Source organism: Crocodylus porosus, unplaced genomic scaffold (genome assembly GCF_001723895.1).
Source record: "Crocodylus porosus isolate Cpor-Errol unplaced genomic scaffold, CroPor_comp1, whole genome shotgun sequence".
Taxonomy (NCBI): Eukaryota; Metazoa; Chordata; order Crocodylia; family Crocodylidae; genus Crocodylus; species Crocodylus porosus.
In genome coordinates, this window is record NW_017728914.1 from 5,434,596 (window position 1) to 5,445,914 (window position 11,319).

The window sequence follows — 11,319 nt, forward strand, 5'->3', positions numbered from 1 at the left end:
AAGGGCCAGGGGTAGGCTCACCCTGCCCAGCCCCACGGCTTCCATCAAGTGGGTGAAGCTCTGCAGTGCTGCTGCTGCTCAGGTGTGTGGAGCCCTAGGGATCCTTACTGCTAAGCCACGCTCTCTGCAACTGGGGCCAGGCAGGAGGGGCTGGTGAGCTGGGCTGGTTCTCAGGAAGAAAATGGTTGAAGTTGAAAACCCCTGGCCTGGAGTAACCAACCATGAATGAGTGTAGTCTAATCTCTGAAGTCCATTTTCTTAATACTGGTTCTCCTCTCACCCTGCTGGCTCAGGTTGCCAGTTGTGGTGGGCTGAGAGCAGGTGTCTTCCAGCTATGAATTACTGACAGTGCAGCAGCCAGTAGAAAATAATGGAGAATGTTGGCAAATGTTGTTGACCTTTTGTAACTGTATTCCTGTGGAGCAGTATTTCAAACAAGTAGATCACCCAGCTTGCTGTCACTAGTGCAGCAGTTTGTGTTGACACCTGCATTAACACGTCAGCAAGTAACTACTCTGTACTCTCTAAAGAAGCCCTGCATTGGGCTACATTCTGGTTATCTTTCCCACCAGAAAAGCTATGTCCTTGGAGTTCTTAACAAACAAATCTGGTTTGCAGAAACCATCTGGGAGACCAAATCTGGAAGACCCAGAAGTCACAGTGCACAAAGTTCACTCTAATGCCGTGGCTGCTGTGAGGCTCAGTAGTGTCTTCTGAACGCTCAGGCTGCCTTGTCTGGCCCAAAACAATAGACCAGGGACATCATATTGCCTAACTTGCTTGACCTTCCCATGTGTAGGCCATGCTATGTCATATTGGGCCTCAGCCATCTGGAGAAGTAGAGAAAAAATTTCCAGTGGTATGAGGCTTGTCGTCTTGCATTCCCAGACACAGATGTACCTGCAAGTGACCTGCTTGCTTTGTTTGGAAGGGAAGAAGATCTTCAGAGAGGGGATTAGTGGTTGTGCTTCAGTTTCACTGATTGTGACTCTCCTCAGCTGTCCAGTTCTTTGCTGTTGACATAGTGACAGGTGTGAACAATGTGTAAACTTACCTGAACTCTCTTACTCAGGAACGGGTTGAAGCTGTAAACATGGCAGAAGGCATAATTCATGATTCAGAATCCAAGATGGAGGAATTTAAGGATCAACTTCCAGCAGATGAGGTGCGTGTTTTCTTGTTCCTTTGTGTAAGGAGGCAAGAGTCCCTGTAGTGTTCTGGTGAAAAATTGATCTAACACTGTTCTTGGGGTTTGCATGTGCTTGGGACATGATAGAGACAGACTTTCCAGTTAGAAGGGGTCTAACTCTGGAAAACAAGCACTGCCCTTGACTAACTGCTTTTCATTTCAGTTGGTGTAGGCAAATGAGGCTGATAAGGTGGACATCTTTAGAATAGCAAAGATCCTGGTTCCAGTCCTGAGCTGAGTGATTGAAACTTGGAGTGACCTTTGAAGTGTATTTAATGAAAGGCTTTTAAATGAATTAGGCCCTTGATTTGACTCTATATTGGGTCTGTTAGAAGCCTTTATTTTTTGAGTGGGAATCTCTCTTCCAAAAATAAATATTAAAAAAATGCTTACCTTACAGGCAAAGAAACTTAAATCAAGGCTTCTGTTTTGTCCTGGGAGTTTGTAAATAGCGGGTATGCAGCCCTCAGAAACTTGGAGGCAACTTATGCTCTTCCAGCTAATTTAGCTCAGGTGTTCCTTCCATGCCTTGAGCGAGTCATGCTTGTATCAAAGGAGGACTTTTAATATTGCTCTAAAAGTGACTGTCTCGTCTCTGCATTATTAATTTCAGAAGTAAAGTTTAAAATCTACTTCACAAGCTGGGAAATCTCTTGACTATCAGTATTGTGCAAAGACTACAAATGGCTTGTGGGTTTTAGGACAATGGTGCTTCTTGTCAAATGCCTTTGATTGGTTTTGGTGAAGATGTAAACTATGGGTTTCTCTAAGACAATCCTGAGTTCACCAGGGATTTGGGGAATGCAATGACAAGATTAAGAATTATTTTTCTCCAGGGCAGCAGCATCTGACAAGGCAAGATACTGCTTAACTAGCTTTCAAAACGGGAAGTATATGGGAAGTGTGTACAGTTCTACCATTGTCCGTGTGGGAATACCAGATGGGCATTGTTAGAAAGAACATTAAGAAGCTTTGATCAGGGAAGAGAAGCCTATCATTGGCTCAGGCCTCAAAAACATCTTGCCTCCAACATTCATCAGGTCTGAATGTAAAGGATTAACTGTAGCTGCCTACATTCTGACAGCAAGCACTACTGATCAAGCTTTCCACCTCCTCACAGCTCTAGGTGCAGCTGTCCTACAGTAACTTTGCTTCTTAAATCCTGCCCCTCCAGCAGCATGCCAGTCTGACAGAAGTGCCAGATTGTGTGACGGGTTTGACAGATGGCCATGGGGACTGGGATAGGACCATACTGCTTTTGCCTCTCTTTTCTTCCCACATACAACTGTTTAGGGCCTAATGTGCTGAATAGCAACTTTCCTAAATTTTTCATGGAACCTTAAGTATAAATGAAGAACATCTTTTTCCACTGCTCTTGGTTCATGGGTGATTTGTCATTAGCTAATGCAATGTGCCAGTGAGACCAGCTCTCATCCAAAGGGGGCCTTTTGGTCTCCATGGCCTATTCAGTCTTTTGCATCTCTGCTGAGATTGCAAACAAGAAGACCAGTTTAATGCCAGCTGTGGTGCTTTTACTGCTGTAGACACATGCCCATTGGGAACTGGAAAAGCTGCTTGTTCCTGCAAGCTTTATGGCTTAATTTGAGTTTTACATTCATTGTATTTATCAAAAATTGAGACTGCTAAGACCAGTGAGGTAGATATAAATAAAATAACACAGTTTTAATTAACTTGCATGCAAGATAACCTAATAGTTTTTGTAACTTGTTTACAGTGCCAGAAGTTGAAAGAAGAAATAGCTAAAATGAGAGAGCTTCTGGCTCGTAAAGATACTGAAACAGGAGAGAACATAAAACAGGCAGCATCCAGCCTGCAGCAGGCCTCTTTGAAACTCTTTGAAATGGCATACAAAAAGGTAGGTGTTCCAGACCTCTGTCTTGCATTGGAACTTGCACCGGGAGAGGGAATCAGTCCAAATTAAACTTAACATTTAGCATGGGAAACTGGTGAATATTGGAGGTAGTATTTGAAGTTGTATCTCAACTCCCACTGAATAGTAAGTGTTGCATTAGTGACATCTAGAAAAAATGAAATGTGACTTCAGATGTTGACTGACTGTGTAGCTCATTTTCTTTGCTCTTTGGTAGTGTGTGTATGTTATGCTGTCACTGCTGACGTTACCTTTCTATATAAAATTATCTTGTAGAATCTAAGTTGTGGCAAAACTCTGTAAAACAGTATTTGAAACTATGCACAAAGATACGTAGGCGTTGGGTAGACAGGTCCGTTGTCCAAAGGATTTAATATTGGCTACATGTTGAGTATGCAAAGGGTATTTAGAGGACCAGTTGTAATTCTGAAAATCTTTTAATAGTAGAAACTGCTAAACCTTTCTAACCACTAGTTGCTGCTGGTTCTGCAGGAGACTTCTGATTAAAACAGCTTTTTTGCCTTTATCTTCATGCAAGAATTCTTATCTGTCTAGAACAACCCCCATTACCTGCTTCCAGGCTGGAAGCTATCTATCTGCAACTAATCAACTGAATCTTTCACAGATGGCAGCTGAACGAGAAACTTCAGGAAGTTCTGGGGACCAGAAAGAGGAGAAACAGTAAAAGCCACAGTCTCATGGAGAAAAGAGGAAGGTGATTTGTTCTGAAGCTTGGGAGACAAGGAACTTTCCTGAGCAGAAGTGGGCAGAATTCAGTCTTACTGTGTTTTGGCAGTATTCTATATATATATATAATTTCTTTTAATGTATAAATTTAGTGAAGTGTCTACTAGATAATCATCACTTGAAAGTTGATTCATGAGAGAGTTCTACATGTTCAGCCCTGTCACATTAAACTGAGTAGCCAGGGGACTTGTTGATCACTTATTCCTAATACTGGGCATGACGGTGTACTGAATTTTGTCCAACACTTAAAACCATGTCACAAATCTAGGGGTGGGGACAGGTGTCCAGTGGAGCCTGAAACACTTGTGGATCCTCTTCTTGGAAGCAAGTGCTTGTGAGCGGAGTGTAATAGGTCCTGGATATACCAGTGGCAGGCCCAGCTACATTGCTAGAGAGCGTTCAGCTTTGCAGCTAGCCTAGTATTCTTGTATTGAAGAAGATGGGTTACTTTAATTTAGGTGTAATTTTTTTTTCCTGGCAAATAAGACCACATTTGAAGTTACATGCACTGCTTGCATAAGCTTTCTGCTCCATCCAATGTCTGTTCTCTGCTTATGATAAAACAACTTCCCTAATGACAAAATTGTTGGATCCATTCTGGATTTTTTTTTTAAATAAAGGAAGCATCCAGTTCCTCTGGCATTCTTGGCTAACTGATTCTTGGTGTTGGGCATTTGTTGGTGGCCAGACTGCATGAATCTGAACAGTTTCTCTGTATTGGAATTGGTTAACTTTAGTAACAGTTAAACTCCCTAGCGCACCTTGCTTAAGGTTTCTGCTACCTTTCTGGTAGCTAACGCTTGTGTAACTTTCTTGACACCTAGGAATTACTCAGCTAGAACAGACCAGTGGTTCCACTGAATCGCTAACTACTGGAGAGTAGGAAGGTGCAAGAAACCTAAATGCACAGTTACAGATTAAACAAATCCATATGATATTACTTCAGGCATTTGTGGTTGACTTGTGCTGTGAGGTATGAGGGTTTATACTCATTCCTGCACTTGTGCTACACGTTTATATTATGACTTGTTCATATAAATGTCTGCTTGTTTGGGCTGGGTACACTTTTGATAACATTTTTGATCATTTTTTAGAAATCCTTCATGTGTACTGCCAGGAAGGGAAGCAGCAGGGAAGCGCTTTCAGTGTCTAGTTTTTATGAGGAGGCAAGGAGAAAATTATCTTGTATAATAAAAATGCTTCCTGAATGTTGCAGTCTAAGCAAATCAATACTTAACTCCTGCAATACTGATAATGGCATTCTCTTAGCTCCCAAGTATCCTGATGGAACAGAGGTCACGGGATAAATCGAATCCAGTCATCTGGGTTGCAAAACATGCCTACTGCTTTCTCCCTTCAGGTGTTGTATGAACCTACCCTACAAACATTTGATTCTGCTGGCTTTCCAGAGCTGCTTCTCATCCTGATGAGCATCCTCCCTTTGCCTCTGATGCTAGCCATCTTACTGCCTTCAGCCTTCCCACCAGTCCTCACAGCTCCTGTCTTAAGCGTTTAAGCATCCTACATCCCTTGCTGCTGAACCCACCCCTAACCATAAATCAAGATTTCCTCCTATCCACCAACCCTGTTCTTGACAGTGTGAAGCAAGCTCATTTTGCTGCTGCTCTTATCTTGCACCCCAGAATATAGCCTGTCTTCATGTGCTGCTGCTCACAATTGGTGTCATAATGCAAGATTGTCAGCTTGGAGTCTCATTGCTTCCTCTCCTGTTTTTTCTTCTGAAAAAAAAGTTTTTAATGGGTTTTAGATAACTCCTTTTTAGAGAAATTAAGAGCATGTCTAGTCCATTAAATCTAGTGCATTGTCTGAATGTGATGGAAAGCTATAATTAGCTGTACTCAGTAAATCTGATCTGCAGGTGCTGCTGCTTAATTGAAGCAGTCCAGTGAAGATGCCTTCACTTCCAAATTAAATAACGGGGATATGTCAAAGACTGGAGTACTAATCTAAAAATGCAGTATAAGGTGGAACAGATGTAATACCTGGATTTTTAAAAAGCACTTGACACAGCCTGTCTTACTTGCAAAATTTGGTAGAAGGTTGGTACCAAGAATAATAAATAGCATTGTACCAAATTATCTACTGTAGTAGTACAGGGAACAGTTTGGTGAAGTGGTTAATGCAGGGGTGATTTGAATAATGGAGGGGAGGCAGGGCTGAAATTAACAGTGATCTGATGATACCAAAGTGGGGCAAAGGTGTGGAGATGAAAATATTTGCAGTGTTAATGACAGTGACAAGACTGAATACACACAAGTATGTAGCTTTAAAAAAAAATCCACGTTCTCACTGGAAGAGGGTCTGAGCTCTTCAGTGCAGAGAGATGTAAAGGTGGTCCTAGGCACTGCAGCAGACTACAGTGGACTTTGGTTGTCATGGCACAGGAGAAGACATGCAGAGAAACTGAGGGTAGTGGTGATGCATGCTGCACTTCAATGCTGTCTTTTTTTTTTTTTTTTACTTAAGTGGAAGCATTGGTAGCCAAAGACGCCTTTTGCCTGTTTATCTGGGGTATTCATTCAAGTGAACTGGGATTAGGAGGACTGTATCCATTAGAAACAAAGGATGTTTCTGCTTCCCAAAGAAAAATCATAGGATCACAGCCCTTATTTAGTTCCCTTTTCATTACAATCTAAATGTGATATGATGCCAGAAGGCCCTTTAGCCCTGGACATCCATGGATGAAGTAACAAAAAGGACCCAGTACAATAGTGGCTGAGAGAAACCATTTACAAGTTGGACTGAGGCTCTGGCTTCTCCAGCAGAGCTAGGATGATTCATAGTGGGGCGGGGGGGCAGGGTTCACAACCTGTTTAGCTTACAGAAGGTTGCTGAATTGAGGATGAGCCACTCAGCTGTTAGCACCTCTTTGCTCAGGTGGAGCTCATCAGCAGCCCTGCACAGCTGCTTGTTGTGGCTCTATGTATTCCTGGTCATTTTGCAGACCTGCATTTTGTCAATGGGATAGAGCTGTGGTGGGCAATTATTTAGAATGGAAGGCCACTTAGAAATTTGGTGAGCTGTTGGGGGCGGGGACAGGCAATTTACTCTATTTGGTTGTGGCTGGGAGCCTGAGGAGGGAGAGCTGTGCCACTGGTCTGCCACAGCCCAGGCTGGGCCCCTGCAATAGACTCCTCTGTCTCTGCATCCATTGCCTACCCTCCCCCCCATCTATTTCCTCCCTCCAGCTTCCTGTTGGTGCTGCATTTATGCAATCCTGGCACTGTGGCAGCTGGGCCTGCATGGGACTGGGCACAATATAGTATGCTAAGTAGCCCTCCCGGTTCCCACCACCATAAGCCACTGCTGCTGCCATCATGCCACACAGAATATTACAGATGGCTGCTCTGGGCCAAGCCCCCTTGTAGCCAGTATGGACTAGTACTGCCACAACAGCAGTAGCTCACTGTGATGGGTGAAACGGCTACTTGGCATACTGGATCACGCCCTGTTGTGTGCGAGTCCGGTGGCCCTGGTGCCAACAAGAAGCTGGGGAGGGGGTGTGTGCGCAGGGGAGGGTGAAGAAGTCTGCATGCTGTGCAGCCCAGGCTGGTCCTGGCTGCAGCAGAGTGGAATGACACAGCCCTCCCTCTCAGGCTGTGGTTAGTGGGCTGGATAGGATCAGTTGGCAGGCCAGACATGGCTCATGGGCTCTAATCTGTACACCCCTGGGATGAAGGATGGTAGAGACCCAAACCCAGCAACATAATAAGGTTCTGCTGTGGCATGGATGAGGCTTCTTCATTTCTTACAAAGGAACACAGTGATCATGCTTAGGTGGGACCTCTTCAGACTTGGAAGCCAGCTCTGCTGTGCTACTGCCTTGCCAGGTTTTCCATTATTTTCTGAACACGCAAGGACTCTGGATTCACTCGGAAACTAAGCTTAAACCTTCATGGGCAAGCATCCTGTTTAACTGTGTTTTCCCCATTTTGGAGCAACAGTTGCTATAGGTCCGTATACAGCAGAAGTGTGTAGTTGTGTATATATTTGGTTGCTCTAAATCAAGGCTTAGCTTTTCCATGTCATGACCCTAGATGCTTTTCTGCATGTAGAATTTGCTAATGGCAGGGAATGCTTAGCAATCAGAATAACCTTGTTTACAAAACTAGATTATCAGCTCTGATCTCTTTCCTATGCTTATTGGTCTTGTCAAAGTAATACCCCACATAAGCTAGGGACAGATATGCAAAAAGCCTGAGCCTGAATTGATTCAGTCTTTGCAGGTTAGTCTAACCTAGCTAGGCTAAATCAGTTCTGTAACTAGAAAGACATCCCAGAAATGCAGGCACATGCCTGCAGTGGCTCAGGCTAAAAGCTAGAAGGGGTGGGGGGGGCACTAGAGTAGCCATCCCTTCCCTTGTATAGGTAAGGTAGAGCTGATCTGAGGGGGGTGTGGCCAGGCCCCAGCAGGATGCTGTGATTAGGGAGGGTGTTGTCTTGTCCCCCCCACCCCCAATGGCCTAGTGGGGAATGTTTATCACCCCTAACTCAGTTGTTTATCATCCAATTAAGAAAACAGGGACATTACCAGCTATTTTGATTCTGCTTTTATCCCCTGTGCCATGAGGTAGCTAGCATATGGTCTGCTAGCTAATGCTGAGAGGTGTCTGTGAGGGATGCCTACTTAGCAGAGAGTTGGGGGGCAGGCAGGGAGCAGAAAACAGGCAGACGCCTGCAGAAACTGCCCCCGCTGCAATCAGGGAGCAGAGGGGAGGGGCCAGCCTTCCTGTAGAGCAGACAGCCATGCCCAACCCAGAGAGTATGCTGGGATGCTGGGGGAGTCTGATTTAATGTAAACCAGCAAGGGGTCTGGGATAATCATTGCATAAACTAGTTTGAGTCAAATCAGTTAAGTCTGATGCTACATTCAACCAGGTTCATCTCAAACTGGTTTCAGCCATTCTCAAACTGGCTTATGTGCACTGAACACCTGTTCTGTTACAGGTTTAAACCAGTTTGTGATCACTTGAACTGGTTTGTGTATAATGTCTGTCCCTAGCCATAGTCTAGAAAGAAGAGGTGGTGGCTGGGTTCTTAAAATAGAAATATACCTAGCAATGTAAGTAGTGGTGCACTACAGCTTTATTTTGAGGCCAGTTAAAGACAACTTTTCGAAGCCACACGAGCTACTTCTGTTAAGTTAATGCAGCAGCAGGTGGAAAACAAAGGAGATGAATAGTGGGAAGACTGATTCCTAGAACAGGAAAAGGAAATCAAATTGTTCTGTGTTAGGAGTCTCACCCACCCTCTACTATTAAAGCAGCAGGGACACAAAGTGAGGTGCAAAAGGACTATTACTAGACTTCCTGAGTACTGAGCCTGTTGTTGGGGGAAGGGATGGGAAGAAGCTCAGTCTTAGGCCCTAATGTTCTGAAATGCTGCATAGGACAGGTTGGGGTGCTGAGTGCTTTGTAAGGCAGATGGTTGGCAAGTTTGGATCTTAGGTAGTACTAAAGACATATCTGCTACCTTTGTAGCTCAGCAGGAATGGAATTCTGATGTCCTAACTGCTAATAGCTTGTTTTTGATGCTAGTTCACACTTGTCATCAGGAAAAAGGCATCTAATGAGAACACAATTGCCTGAACAGCCTTCTGGGTTTTCAGTTACTGATGAAAGCTGACCTTTGCTTTTTGAATGAGTCCTGTATCTTGCTGTAATAGCTTACAGATAGATGTGTGTCATGCAGGAAGGGGTTTTCTAATGGAATGTTGTTAACTTTGCCTTTCCCTTGGAAAACAAGTCATTGAAACAGGTAAAAAGGGATGGAATCAAGGGATTCCTTCTCATGATGAGAACAGCTCCCTGCCGGGAAAACCAGTGAGATGGTGAGAGAAACAGCAGTTCAGCCACTACTCAGAAAAGGGAGTAGTGTCCTAAGCAATAGCTGCTTTGGAGATGCATGTTTGGGAAGACATCCGTCAGCACAAGGACAGGGGATATTTTAGATTCATTGCTTTCTGTCATCCTTTAATATAGATTCATATTCATTTTAGAAAGTCCCAATGTAGGGCAATGCTAATAGGCTCCTTCGATAATTTGTGCTGGATCCTGTATAATAATTTGGTGTCTTTTCTGCATCTGCACTGAGGGTTTTATGGGTCAGTACTTGTGCCATGTGCTTGCCGGGTGCATAAAGGGTTCCCCACTCAGGGCTTAAGAATAGGCAATATGTATGATGTCATGAGCCCAGTTGAATAAGAAAATGAGATCAGAAGGCTCCTTGGAGGAACCTCTCAAACAAGGTTATTGATGCTATTTTGAGAGTACTGACAATGCTAATGAAAGATTTGGGCATGCTGAACTTGTGCATCAACACTTCCACCAATTTCTAATCCTTGGCATCGGGAGGAAACAATGTGGGGCCTAATAATCCCCACCTGCTTGCTGTTGAGTTTTTGTACCCTTCTTCTGAAGCATGTGGTACTGGCTTGGGTGGACTGCAGAGCTGATCCAATCTAGCTGCTCCTCTAAATTTTACAGCAGGAGCATCAAACAAACAGTCAGTGGGCTTGTTCTCTGGTTCATGGGGCTCCTAGAAGGCTGGGAATTTTGTTGTGGGGTAGGACAGAGCCCCACTGGGGATGCATGTCTGCAGCAGGGAGTAAACAATGGCCATGTTTGCCACCATAGCTCACCCTGCCACTGCTGCATCTGGAACCAGCCTTACAGTCTAGGACTCTGACTGAGTTTGTCACCCCTTGTTTTACAGTCTTACAACCTCAAGGAGTAGTACATACGGGACAGAAGGAAAGATGGAGAATGAGATATATGGAGAGGAAATAGGTAGTACAGAAAGGCACTGTTTCATTCATTAAGATGCTTGGGATTCCAGTAAAATGTATTCATTGAACATTAGTGACAGGCTAAGAAGTCCCCAGGTCTGAATGTGAGTCAGCTCTTAGCCAGCTCAGCTCCAAAGGCTCCTCCCAGAGTTCCTCGGGAGCTTCGAAATCTGGATCAACATATTTATGAACCCATTTGTAGTGGGCGTTATTTCATTTGCCTTGGGAAGGGCATATTTATTGGCCATTGATTTCAAGGCTGACTCATTTCCACACACATAACTGTCCTTGGCTGAAATGTAATTTTGTAACATTCTCTCAAGGAATAATACTAGGCGAGGAGAATGGGGCTCTCTTTCCTTTCCCTCTGGTTGAATCCCATAACTGTCACAAGGGTGTGCTGTGTCAGTACATTTTGCAAAGCACACTTCTGCTCTGAAACATGACTACATAAAGAAGATGCCTTCTTACTTCAACAGATCTGCTCCCTGGAAGTAGCAGTCACAGCTGCAGCCTTTCCTACTGTTTTTTCATCCCTGCAGAAATAATTTAGGCTTGGGGGAAATGAGCTGCTTTGTAATCTGGCTCATCTATCATCAGAATGGTTTAATTTAGCTTTGATTGCAGAATCTGCATTGGTGGTTATGCATGCATCAGAAAGTTTCTTTGGAAAGTGAATAAATC

At 44.0% G+C, this 11,319-nt stretch overlaps 1 protein-coding gene across 1 annotated transcript in view; it reads left to right on the top strand.

Moving 5' to 3' along the window:
* Positions 1 to 4,592, top strand: part of HSPA9 (heat shock protein family A (Hsp70) member 9) — a 33,774-nt gene extending 29,182 nt beyond the window's left edge. The window contains exons 15-17 of the mRNA XM_019534838.1: positions 1,073 to 1,165; positions 2,925 to 3,065; positions 3,706 to 4,592. Coding sequence (XP_019390383.1) covers positions 1,073 to 1,165; positions 2,925 to 3,065; positions 3,706 to 3,765 — 294 coding nt within the window. The 3' untranslated portion in view covers positions 3,766 to 4,592. The remainder of the gene's footprint in view (positions 1 to 1,072; positions 1,166 to 2,924; positions 3,066 to 3,705) is intronic.
* Positions 4,593 to 11,319: the final 6,727 nt, after the last annotated feature.